This window comes from Vigna umbellata, chromosome 7 (assembly GCF_029865625.1).
Source record: "Vigna umbellata cultivar VRB3 chromosome 7, Vumbellata_1.0, whole genome shotgun sequence".
Taxonomy (NCBI): domain Eukaryota; kingdom Viridiplantae; phylum Streptophyta; class Magnoliopsida; order Fabales; family Fabaceae; genus Vigna; species Vigna umbellata.
This window is the reverse complement of record NC_142171.1, coordinates 27,858,774-27,873,014: the sequence shown is the minus strand read 5'-3', so window position 1 is coordinate 27,873,014 and position 14,241 is coordinate 27,858,774. Positions and strand designations below refer to the sequence as shown.

Here is a 14,241-nt window from a genome sequence, read left to right as displayed (position 1 = left end):
GGACCACCAGGGAGCTCGTCCGACCTACGTGTCAACTGGACGACCACCAGGGAGCTCGTTTGGCCTTAGTGTCAACTGGACGATCACTATGGACTCCGTCCGGCCTACCTGTTAACTTTGATAATTGTATCATATTAACAAGAACTGTCAAAACGAGTAATCTGGCTTGACCTGGCTCAGTCCACCACAGATTGGTTACTTAGTAAGCCAACTCAACCCTGTTCACTTATTAGTGAGCTGGAAAAATTTGAACCCAACCCGACCCACCACAGGTTGGTGGGTTAAACGAGTTTTTTTAAAATAAAAAAAATTATAACTTTTTTAATTCAAATTTAAATAAATTTCACCATAATGTTAAACTCTAAAGACATTTCAAAATAATAAAAAATATCATATAATCTAAGCGTAATCCAAAAACAAGCCTAAAAGGCGAACAAAATAAGTTTTTAATTGATAATTTTTGTATCACTTGTCCATTTATAATATTAGAGTCTTGAATATTTTTCTCTCTTGAAACATCTTTTTTTTATCTATAATATTTTTCTCTCTTGAAACATTTTTTTATCTCATCTACAATATATTAAAAAAATAGTAACTAATAATATTAAAACACCAAATAATAAATAATTAAACTAAATTAGGTGAGTTGGTGAGCCAACCCGACTCACTACAGGTTCAACTTGAGTGAACCGGGTTCGAATTCAAAGTGAGTAGAGTTGAAAACTAATATGTATAAAATAAATTACATTTTTATAAATCCAATACAGTTCAAACCTATGGTAAACCGTGTTGGCTCGCGAATTTTTTAGAGCGCTAATATTAACTTAACTTTCAAATGTTAAAATTATGTCACTTTTGATATAATTTATTTTAAATTTTAATTGTTTAAAACTTATACCAAATTGATAATTTCAATAATTTTAATGTTAAATTACTTCATAAAAAAAACACATAATGAATAAAATTAATTTTAATATTTTAAAATATATAAACTTTATTTTAATATATTACCAGTATTAGCCGTATATAAGACAAAGGTGGGTGGGTAGCAATAAAGGAAGACATTTATTGACATTTTTTAGTGAAAGAAGTTTTTAACTGATTTTTTTAGAAAATTGAATTTTATCAATACATCAGTGAAGAGCTACAAACATCTCATCTCTATTCTGCATTATTGTTTTCTCTTCTAACCATTGACCTCATATTCTTTGATGGACGTGGCTTCTTCTCTTTCGATTTTCTCAAAATTCAGAGTCTCAGGCGAGGTTTTCATCCATTGTTTGGGGGACGACATCCATAGAAATTTCGTTTCACATCTGAGTTCTTCTCTTCTACAAGCTGGAGTAAAACCTTCCGTAGTTGCTGTGGAAATATTGTCGGAAAAATTTATGCCATCAATTACAAGGTTTCAGATTGGAATAGTTGTTTTCACCACAGCATACATTGAATCTTATCGGTGTGTTGAAGACCTTCTGAGAATCATTGAATGTCACGAAAATCACGGCCTAATAGTTATGCCCGTGTTTTACGATATTGACCCATCCGATCTATTTGATCTCGAAATGGATTCATCTTACGATATTGACCCATCCGATCTATTAGATCTCGAAATGGTTTCATCTTACGATGACCCATCCGATCTATTTGATCTCGAAATGGATTCATCCTATGTACGTGATCCGATAAAGGGTGGATTCAAAAAGGATTCATCGAAAGTATATAATCTTAGAAGTGCGAGGAGGAGCGTAAAGACGACCGTAGAGGGGACTCAGATGGAGGTAAAATATTGCTTTTAAGTTAAAAAGAATTTAAAAAAACTTTTTATTAATAATTTTTTATTATATTAATAATAAAATTATGTTTGAAAAATAAAATTTAAATTTTTTACCATTAATATATTTCTATTATGTTTTTATTATATTAATTATAAGATTATACTTAAAGTAAAATTTTAATAAATTAATTATAAAATTATATTTAAGAAAAAAAAATATTCCTGAATTTGTTTCAGGCCGAAAGATTCAACTATCCAATCATACTATACACTTCTGCGGGGAGTCACGCACTCAACAGGGTTGCAAATTTGCCTACTTGGGATGAGAGCAAACACAGGTAAATCAATCCATACTTTGGAAACTTTTTCACCAAAAAAAAAATTCTACAAATTTATTTTTATTAATTATATATTTTTTAAAAATATATATAATTTGTAAAACTTCTCTCATAATTTTCTTTAAAATTTTAATTTGTTATAGAAAAATTTACCCAATCCTTTTATCTTTATCTAAATGTACAAAGGACAGAAAACTTCAAATAAATGCAATATAGGTTTCTGCAATTAAAAATTCAATTTTAAAGACTTAGACTATTTTTTTTTCTTCTCTTGAAAGTACATACTTATCTGAACAAACCTCTACTTATGGATTCATTTTATTTGACATTTGCGTCTTTTGTATTTATTGAACTGGAAGGAATGATGCTGAACTAGTGGAGGAAATTGTTAAGTCTGTTCTCGCTAAACTAGACCGCGCCTTGACTGTAACTAAATTTCCTGTTGAATTAGAAACCCAAGTGAAAAATGTGATTGGATTGTTTGAAAATCAACCCAACAAAGTCTGTATGATAGGGATATGGGGAATGGGAGGATCAGGTAAAACTACCTTAGCGAAAGCCATCTACAATAAAATTCCTTTTACATTTGGTGATAAAAGTTTCATTCAAGATATTAGAAAAGTTTGTCAAACAGATGGCAGAAGCGGCCTTGTTCAATTACAAGAGCAACTTCTTTCAGATGTCCTTAAATATGTGAAAATAGGGAGGGGTGAGATAGAAAAACCTACGATCGAGAACCGTCTTTCTGGAAAAAAGTTGTTCATTGTGCTTGACGATGTGAATGAGATAAACCAACTAAAACAACTATGTGGAAGCGGTAAATGGTTTCGTGCAGGAAGTGTAATAATCATTACGACTAGACATTTAGACCTGCTCTATCAACAAAAAGTTGATTATGTTTATGAGATGGATGAACTGAACGAAAATGACTCGGTTGAACTTTTTAGTTGGCATGCTTTTAGAGAAGCAAAACCAAGAGAAAACTTCAATAAACTTGCAAGATCAGCCGTTGCTTATTGTGGTGGACTACCACTCGCTCTTGAAGTCCTTGGTTCTTATTTGAGTAAGAGGTCAGAGAATGAATGGAGAAGTGTATTGTCAAAACTAGAAATAATTCCCAATACTCAAATTCAGAACATCCTAAGAATAAGCTTTGACGGCTTACGTGAAAAGGAAAAGGATATATTTCTTGATGTATGTTGTTTCTTTATTGGGAAAGATAGAGGCTATGTCACGGAGATACTAAATGGCTGTGGACTGGATGCTGATTTTGGAATAAAAGTTCTTATAAAACGTGGTCTTTTAAAAATTGAAAAGAAGAATAAACTTGGAATGCATCATTTGCTTCGGGACATGGGACGAGAGATTGTGCGTCAAACTTCAACAATGCAACCTGGGAAGCGCAGTAGATTGTGGCTTCCCAAGGATGTACTTGATGTATTGACAAAGAATACTGTGAGTACATTCTTTATAAAACATGTTGAAACTTGAACGTGTTTTGCTTTATGTTTCATTTTCCAGTGAGCTAGCAATAGTGATTTCCAAATTTATTTATTTTCTCGTATCATTACAGGGGACAGAAGCGATTGTGGGATTGTCTCTGAACACTAAGTTAACGAACAGTGATTCCTTCAAAGCTGATGCTTTTAAGGAAATGAAGACGTTGAGATTCTTGCAACTTGGTCATGTACGGCTAACTGGAGATTACGGCTATCTTTCTAAGCAACTGAGATGTATCTCCTGGCAAGGATTTTCTTTAGAGCACATACCTAACAACTTTTACTTGGAAGGTGCAATTGTAATGGATTTCCAGCACAGTAATCTCAGACTACTGTGGAAAGAACCCACGGTATATATTACATCCCATTTCCTTTTCACATTAATAACGATTGTCACTTATCACGGTTTCCTTTATTTTGTAAAAATACTATATTTTTGCAGGTTTTACCGTGGCTAAAAATCCTCAATCTTAGTCATTCAAAGTACTTGACAGAAACCCCTGACTTTTCAAAATTACCCAGTCTTGAAAAGCTCATTCTCAAGCATTGTGTGAGTTTGGGCAAGGTACACCAATCGATTGGAGATTTACACAATCTTCTACTAATAAATTTGAAAGGCTGTACAAACCTAAGCAATCTCCCAAGTGAGACATATAAGTTGAAATCCTTGAAAACTCTTATCCTATCTGGCTGTCTGAAGATTGATATCTTTAAAGAAGATATAATGCACATGAAATCCTTGAAAACTCTAATTTCTCACAATACTGCTGTGAAACAAGTTCCCATTTCAGTTGTAAGCTCAAAAAGCATTGGATATATACAGGTAGACGAAGGAAAGGGATTATCACGTACTGTTCTTCATTCTATCATTTTGTCTTGGATGTCCCATACTTTTAATCCCCTGTATCATATGCGTCCGTTTCGTGGCATTTCACCATCTCTAGCTTCCATGAATGTGGAGCATAATGATTTGGTAGATCTAGCTCCAGTCCTTAGAAGCATTTTAAATCTGCGTACTGTCTTAGTGCAATGTGTCACGGAGTATCCAATACTTCAACAAGTAACAGCTATTTTGGAAGAAGTTCGTTGTGTAACTTGGACTACATCTACACAACTTTCCAACCATCCATTCAGTCCATATTTGATTCAAATTGGAGGTTATCAAGAAGAAGTCTTCAACACTCTCCGCAAAAGCATTTATGATGAGGTTCCATCTCTTTTTTACTTTATCTACTTACTTTTATATTCATTTTAGCTCTTAATTTTAAGAACATGAAACATTCCATTAAATACAAAGTAACTTCAATCCGGACATTCTTTCAGTACCTTCCCCTTCTGTGTTGTAATTTATTCAGTATCTTGTTATGTTTTTAAATTGTGTGTTTTGTACTTTGAAATGGTAAAATGATGGAAGAAGTCCATATGAACAGAACCATTTCAAAATGACTAAGCTATTTTTCTCATGCTACAGGAATTGGCAGCCAGACAGACTCGTAAAGTTTTTGTCCCTAGTGACAATTATCCTCATTGGTTGGCTTATAAGAATGAGGGACACTCAGCCAAATTCACCGTGCCTGACAATTTTCACATGAATGGAATGATTTTGTGTGTTGAGCATTTATCACGCTTGGGAGACCCAACTCAATATCTTAGTTGTGTCTTAATGGTTAATTACACAAAGTGCATAATCCAGTTATTCAATCGAGAAACACTAACGTCCTTGAATGATGTTGATTGGCAGGGCGTGATATCACATCTGGGATATGGAGACAAGTTGGAGATTTTTATTATTTTTGAGAAAGGATTTGAAGTCCAGAAGACAGCTGTCTATCTAGTGTGTAATGATCAATTGACAGAAAGTCAATGTAACGAGCCCTAATGATATGGAGGTAAAAACGAATAAGAGTTAGTGTAGGAGGTTACGTCGGCCAGATAGATGACAAAGAATCCGTTGGAGGTGCGGAACCGATGCCCAGGATCCATATATGATAGGATTGCGTAGGAGTGAAAGGATAAGGATAAGAAGATCAAAGCTTACAGAAGATTTGGGCAGATTGAGATATAATTGAAGAGAGGGTAGGGAATGAGTGGCTTGTGGTCAAGAAGATTGCACTCATCCTCTCTCGTTGGGAGTGTCTTCCCTTTCCTCAAGTGTATTATGCTTTTCTTTCTTTGTACCTACTATGATCGGTTCTTTTTTTACCAAATTATTGTCATTTCTGTTCTAAATTTATTAAAATGAATAATAATTTAAAAAATTACAAAATATAAGTATATCATCTTGAGACGAGTTTACTAAGAGAAAGTCGTGTTAAGTTTCCATAACTTTAAATAAGATATTTATAAGTTAAAATTGTATAAATATAGTCACATCACATTAACGTGACTTCAACTTCAGAAATCATTTAAATTAAAAATAATAAATATTTTAATATCGTGTTCATATTAATGTTTATATTTATTATTATTGAATATAAAATAATTTTAGACCAATCATAAAATAACACGTAAATAATATTAAAATATTATAAAAAGATATTATTAAAGGATTTCTTATAATTATGAAGTGAAATCACATGATATATCTTGTTTTTGCAGTTACACAACATTTTATTTCATACCTTTTCATGATACTAAATAACCTCTAACAAAAACTTCTATAACTGTCAAACATAAATTTACGTCTAATATATAAGTGTTAGACAAAAATCTGTTTTTACTTCTTGTAGTTACAAGTCAAACGTAAATATTAACGGTTTAATTACAAAAAATTTGTCATGCATTTTTCATTTTCATTACCTATATGTCAGACGTTATTTCACTGACATGGTAAACTGCTTTTGTGTTAGTGGTAATATAATGCAAAGCTAACATAAAATAAAGCATAATAAGTCATAAACTTTTATCATGACAATGCTACCACTACATGTCATTCCTTATTTCTCCAATATGAGCATATTATCATGTCAGCATGCATGTATCATGAATCTATTTTTGGAAAGTGAGCATGGATTGAATCGAGCACGTCTTAGAGACTTTACACGTGTCACACCCAAGATAGATTCGAGATGCAGCTTGTGGCTCTAGCAGCCCATTGTGAGTAAGGTCCTTGGCTCAGCCAAGAACTACAACTCCATCAACGTATGACAAGATTAGTCCTCTTGTGGTCTAGTGACACGCAGAGCTCTCTCTAAAATACACATGAAGACACCAGAGAAGGGGTGAGTAGTATTTTCTAAATTTTTTTTGTTTAGGATGTTTCATGAATTTTCAAAGGATTACTAAAAAAAAAAACATTCTTCATATGATATCATAGAAAACTTAATAAAAAAAACACTAAGTTTTATATTAGTTCACTCTACTCATGCTATGTTCAATTATAATGAGTTTAACACATTCATCAGTTACACATTCATCGTTACAAGTATTATTACACTGCACAATGAACAACGGCTAGGGAGGGGATTTTCCTTTTTTTCCTCCTCCCCTTTATTTTGTTCGGCTTTGCAAAGGACCATTCTTCTTCCCTTTGCTCTGGTCTTGGTTGAGGTTTTGCACGGAAGGAGAGACGAGTTTTGATGGCTCAAGTACGACGCTTCCTTCTCGACAACGAGTGCTTCAGACGTCTACGCAGCGGTAGAGGCTTGGATAGGGTTCACATTTCGAATTAGGGTTTGAAATTGGGTTCTATTTTTGGGGATTTCTGCGATTGCCTTTTGATCTTACAATTTAGGGGTTAGGGTTCGAATTGGGGATTTGGGGTTTTTGAATTTCTAGTTTGTTGATTCATATTGGAATTCTGCGAAGAACATTTGGAGGTTGTTGTGAATTGGAGTTCTTCCTTGGCCGTGGGAGTAGGTCTGGGTTTGTTTAGTAGAGGGTTTTTTCGTTTCCTTTTCTATGGTAAGGGGCCATGGTGGTCACCAACGATGTCATCAGTGGACCCTTGAGTTGGTCGGTTTGGTCCTAATTGGGCCTATAAGCCCTAGAGTTTGGACTTTGGTTTTACAAAGAAAGAGACAAAAACACTAAGAAGAATAAGAAAAGAAATTTAAAATAAAATTCATAATAATGAATAAGTATAGGCTAATAATAATAATAATTAAAATAAAATTTACTGGGCTTGAAAAGAAATGATGGGGTTACAATAAGTATATGGATGAATAATTGAGTTGTTTTTTTACTTGATGTGAGGTTGATTTCATTGGTAACCTATTGTTTGAGTGAGATTCACATGAGGTCCACGAATATGAATGGTTTTATAATTTATGTATGACATGGTTAGTAATTGGTTTAATTATTCTATGTGTTGGTTAATTTCATAGGGTTGAACTATTAACCAATAGGGGAAGACACCTTCAATAAGTTACGATTTTAATATACCTTTGAGGGTGAACTTGAGATATATGGGTTTTGCCTATTAGTAGTATATGTGTGAGCAGATGGACGTGCCTATCTTGTATCTCGTAAATCATAGGTTTTGGGTTTTCAAGTGTGTGATATGAAAAATAAAAGGTTCTCTTTGGCCTTGTGTGCGAAAAGAGAGTGGCGTTCGAGTACTGTACCTTCTTTGTATGAAGGGAATGATGTTTTTCCTAATCAATGGCTCGTTGCTGAGTATAGTACCCAGTGTGTGATGTGTCAATGTTTATACTTTTAAATCCTTGTATAGTAGGGGAGCAAGTCCTTTAGCTGTAAGGGCGGGACAGATCAAAGGGGCCTATTCGGTATAACAGATGTGAGGTTGGGTATAAGAGATAAACCATGATCCTTCATGATGATGTTGGCATTCATCATGATTAAGATGATGTGTTGGAGACTGTGTTGATAAGGGTGACATTGATGATATGACCATAATATGACTAATGAGGACGTTGACGACAATCATGGTGTGAAAATCATGACATTAGTAAGCATAACTAATGAGTTTGAAGTTTTTTGTCATTAACATTAGAGGGAAGATGTTTTTACTATTCAAACTCATGGAATATGGTTGATGTAGGTTGGATTGAAGTGGTATGTAGCTTGTGGTGGTATATTTAGAGGTATTCAGAGTGAATATATTAACAATTTATTTCTATTTTAGGAGTTCAAAAATCTTTATATGCCAAGATTATGGAAGTCACTCTAACCCAATAGACTTCTTTGGCTCGAATGTGATTGTTTTTTGTGTGCAAAGCTTTTGCTTCTTCTTGTCCATTGGCGTATTAAAGGTAGATTTTGAAAATGTATAAATACTTTTAATGCTATATGGAGTTTAAGATCTTGCAAATCTTTCTTCGGTGAGTGGTCAAATAGTGATAATTTCATAACATCAACTATAACTTATCACAAGGATAGACAAGTGGAGGGTGGGATGAGTCTAGCAATTTACACTTAATAATCTTCTTTTATTGATGTTCCTCAAAATTATTATGTTAAGACAATTTATTTTTGTTTTCTCCCTTTTTTATATAAAGGTCCTAAGGTTATTCAATTTAAGTATATTTTTTAATAAGATATGGGAAGTAGTTAATGTATACCTAGATGACTCATTTTGTTTTAAGAAAAAATTATTTTCAAAATTCATATTTTTGAGAGGTTTTATTAAAATTACTATTTGCTTACAACTAAATGGATTTAAAGGTGCCAAGAAAAATAGGAATGTTACGGCTCACATAATTTTTTAGTGTACTATTTCTATGCATATCTAGTCTTCGTTGAAGCAAATCTTCCCTAATATATTTTTCTCCTCTCCTAATGATTTTATTTAATTTTTTAAAGTTTCAATTACTTCACCAAAGATATTTGCATAATTGTAACATCCCGATTATGTAATAACAAATATTACATAATAAAGGCGTCATCATTCAAATATAGAGAACAGTCAGAATACGACGTGTAATTTAAATACGAAATTACAGTCATCCAAAATAAAAGAAACGGAAATTTAAACTTAAACAGTTTATAGATTCGAACACTACACGTGTTCAAATAGGAAATTCCTAAGAAGACTACTCCGCAGCCTCAGTATTCTCCAGCTCTTGCTCCAAAGGACTCTCCTCGACAATATCTGCTCCCATCCAAGTGGATGATCATCGCCAAAGAAACATACCCAAACAGCACATAACAAAACAATGCAAGGGTGAGCTAGATATAAAAGCATGTTATACATATAGCATAGGTAATCCATATAATCATACTTAGATTCGTATAAAGAACACTTAGAGCATACTCATTAAACCACAATTCACCCACTTACACGACATGCAAAAGTCATTCAAACATGATATACTAACATCACGATACTTGTTACTTTATACCCCGACTTGTTATTTGATAGACCGACTCGTCCGGACTAGAATGTATGTAGAGCTGGGGCGGGTTGTGCACTTGTGATGGCCTCTACTGCTTTGCAAAGCCATTGCCGAGGGGTTTCACCCGACCATACACAAGGTTAGTCCGTTACCGCGGAATAGACCTCCAGTGATAGCGCCTACCCTGGGACCTCCCTCTACTCCCACCACACGCGTCAATCCTCTCTAAGTGAGAATGAAAGACCGTTGGAGTGTAGGGATAACCCCCCATATGGAAGCCTCTTACATTCATTCTATACAATAACCGATCCCACCGAGAGATCTTAATTTCCGATTCAATCCGACCATTTTAAATCTCATGATATTTCTTTTGGATCATCAATGTACATCATAAACCACTTATACCCAAGTCATGAATAACCAGAAAGTACCGTATCATCACAGTCAATCCAACATACCTCATATTTTTCACATACTTTTCACATAAATGACATCACATGTTCCAAACATATACATTCCACATAAATCATGTCATACCATACCTTCCAAACATTTTACACATTTAATTCAACCCAGAACCAATGAACTTAGAACCCAACATTATACAGAACACTATTCATAGGATACTATTTGGACGAACGCTCAACATGCAACTTAAGGACGAACGCTCATACTATTTATTTAAGGACGAACGCCCATACTGGTTACTTAAGGACGAACGCTCACTCGACGAATGCTCACTGGACGAACGCTTAACTATTTGGACGAACGCTCAACATGCAACTTAAGGACGAACGCTCACTTGGACGAATGCTCACTGGGACGAGCGCCCTTTTCAAACACTAGGCCGAACACCATTTGTCGAACGTCACCAAAATGCTTTGGACGAACGTCATCTAAACCATTTGGACGAACATCGTCTAAACAATTTGAACGAATGCTTCTGGACGGACGCTATCTGAACGAACGCTAACACCCTTTGGACGAACGTCATAAATCGCTAATAAGACCGAACGTTCAGAGAGTTCAAACTTAAGATTTATCCAATTAGGACCGGACGCTCAAGATTCATAACTTATAATATCAGATAAAGGCCGAACGCTTAAACCGAACACCTCACTCAAAATGAATACTGTTGGAATGAACGATCACAATTAAAATCAAGCCAAGACCGAACGCTCACAATTAAAATCAAGCCAAGACCGAACGCTACACTCACATGGATATACGAACGCGAACGCTCGTCAAACTGAAGACCGAACGCTCAACATATTTTGGCCGATGAGCCATTTTGGACGAACGCTGACGTTCGCTAACCACAAAACCGAACGCTCTTAACGAATGGGACGAACGTCCCACATTCACTCACCAAATTGAACGTACGCGCGTTTCTGCAGAATTCTGCAGAAATCGCACCAGGTTTTCCCAGAACCCAGAAAACCCCAATTCTTCATCCCAAAATTTCCAGATTTGCATCAAACATAGTATATATCAACAATCAAGCAAAAGATCTAGCTCCCCTTACCTCTTGAAGACTTCCTTTGCTAAATCTTTGAATCTATCTTCTCCAAAACTTGCAGCAGCAAGGTTTCTTTCCCTCTCCGGCAACTCTGAACTTCACCTCCTTCACCAATTTTTTTCAGCAAGGGTTTCCTCCCTCATTTCAGAACCCAGCACCCCCTTATATCTTCCACGTCTGCAGCTTGTTGAATGTGCCAACCTGAGAGGGGAATCACGGACATCTTTGCTCCCCACTTCCAAATAAAACCAAGTCCCGTGACTGCCCAATTGTTTCCCCCAATTTCCAAATAAAACCAAAACTTACCTCTCCCTATGACAGCTAACGTTTCCCCCGTCCCATCTTAAAATAATATAAAAAAAACAACTAGGTCCTTACATTCTCCCCAACAACAAAAATTTTCGTCCTCGAAAATTAGGACTCACCAGAAAACAAGTGAGGATATGACTTCTTCATCTCTTCCTCCTTCTCCCAGGTAGAATCACCAGTTCTACTGTCCCAAATGACTTTGATCAGTCTGGTAGCTTTCCCATCTGGTCGTTTGGATAGCCTCTCGTCTATTTTGACCGGTTGCATCTCTATAGAGAGATCTTCCTTGACTTGTACAGTGTCAGCTTCCAACACATGTGAAGGGTCAGGGACATACTTCCGAAGCTGAGAAACATGAAAGACTGGATGGAGATTAGCTAGCTGGGGCGGCATAGCTATCTCATATGCGACTGGTCCGATGCGTCTAGAAATCTGATATGGCCCAAGGTATCTGGGAGAAAGCTTCTTAGCTCGAATAGCCTTTCCTACTCCAGTAGTAGGCGTCACACGAAGAAACACATGATCACCGGCCTCAAACTCCAAAGGTCTGCGTCTCCTATCAGCATATGATTTCTGTCTACTCTGTGAGGCTCTCATCCTTTCTTGAATCACTTTCACTTTCTCAGTCGTTTGTTGCACTATTTCTGGCCCAGTCAACACAAACTCCCCATCCTGAAACCAGCATAAAGGTGTCCTGCAACGCCTCCCATAAAGAGCTTCGAACGGTGCCATTCCAATACTGGTCTGAAAGCTATTATTATATGAGAATTCCACCAATGGCAACACTTCATCCCAGACTCCCATATGATCAAGTATACACGTCCTAAGCAAATCCTCCAATGACTGTATAGTCCGTTCTGACTGACCATCAGTCTGAGGATGGTAAGCAGAACTCATCTGGAGTTTACTGCCCATCTCATTCTGTAAAGTCTGCCAGAAACGAGAAGTGAAGCGGGGGTCTCTGTCCGATATGATGCTGGAAGGCACACCATGCAATCTAACTATTTCCTTGATATACAACTGAGCTAATTTCTGCATAGACATCTTCAAATTAATTGCCAAGAAGTGAGCACTCTTGGTCAATCTATCAACTATTACCCAGACGGCATCATGCTTTCTGACAGTGTGTGGCAAATGGGTCACGAAATCCATTGCAATGCTGTCCCATTTCCACTCAGGAACATCAGGTTGTTGTAACATACCACCTGGCCTCTGGTGTTCTATCTTAGCCTTCTGACAGGTAAGGCAAGAGGAAACAAATCTAGCTATATCACCTTTCATACCTGACCACCAAAATGATTTCTTAAGATCTTGGTACATTTTAGTCATGCCGGGATGCATGCTAAAACGACTACGATGACCTTCTTCTAAAATCACTCTTTTCAACTCTCCATCATTTGGTACGCATGTTCTTCCTTTGAATCGTAGAAGACCGTCTGTCCCAGTGTTAAAATCCCTTCCTTGTTCTCTACCAATAAAAGCTCTTGACTTCTGAAGCTCGGGGTCTACTAGTTGTCCCTCTTTAATTCTCTCAAAGATACGACTTGATATAACCAATTTGCAACATTTAATGCCATCAGCTTCAAATTCTACATCCAGCTTTAAATCACTGAAGCTCTCAACTAGCTCCAACTCTTTAACCATCAACGCAGAAATATGTATTGCCTTTCTGCTTAAGGCATCAGCAACTACATTTGCCTTCCCTGGATGATAAAGAAGGTCAAAATCATAATCTTTCAAGAATTCCATCCACCTTCTCTGCCTCATATTAAGTTCCTTCTGATCAAAGAGATATTTCAGGCTCTTGTGATCACTAAACACCTGAAATTGAGCTCCATACAAATAATGTCTCCATATCTTAAGAGCAAACACCACTGCAGCTAATTCCAGATCATGTGTTGGGTAGTTTCTCTCATGAATCTTTAGTTGTCTTGAGGCATATGCAACAACTCTTCTTTCTTGCATCAAGACACTTCCTAGTCCCTGATAGGAAGCATCGCAGAAAACCTCAAAAGGTTTACCTGTATCAGGAATGGCCAATACTGGAGCGCTAGTCAATCTCTGCTTCAACTCCTGAAAGCTAGTCTCACAACGATCGGTCCAAGCAAAAGGAGTGTCTTTTCTCGTCAGTTGCGTCAAAGGGGCTACAATCTTAGAGAAATCTTCAATGAAGCGACGATAGTAGCCTGCTAACCCAACAAAGCTTCTGACCTCAGTGACTGACTTTGGCCTTTCCCATTGTAACACAGCTTGAACTTTGGCCGGATCTACAGAAATCCCATCAGCTGATATAATATGACCAAGGAATTGCACTTTTCTCATCCAGAACTCACACTTTGAGAGCTTGGCATACAACTTTCTTTCTCTCAATATCCTCAACACCGTTCTAAGGTGATCGACGTGTTCTTCTTCACTCTTAGAATAAATTAGAATGTCATCTATGAAGACAACAACGAATTTATCTAAGAAAGGTCGGAAAATCCTATTCATGTAATCCATGAATATG

The 14,241-nt window shown here is 36.2% G+C and overlaps 1 protein-coding gene across 1 annotated transcript; it reads left to right on the top strand.

Annotated features, from left to right (window-relative positions):
* Window positions 1–1,100: 1,100 nt before the first annotated feature.
* Window positions 1,101–5,906, top strand: LOC124843016 (TMV resistance protein N-like). Its single transcript, XM_088094273.1, has 7 exons — window positions 1,101–1,778; window positions 2,012–2,112; window positions 2,472–3,567; window positions 3,686–3,961; window positions 4,054–4,818; window positions 5,083–5,476; window positions 5,518–5,906. The coding sequence occupies exons 1-7, from the start codon at window positions 1,212–1,214 to the stop codon at window positions 5,598–5,600; spliced, it is 3,282 nt and encodes a 1,093-aa protein (XP_087950399.1). The 5' UTR covers window positions 1,101–1,211; the 3' UTR covers window positions 5,601–5,906.
* Window positions 5,907–14,241: the final 8,335 nt, after the last annotated feature.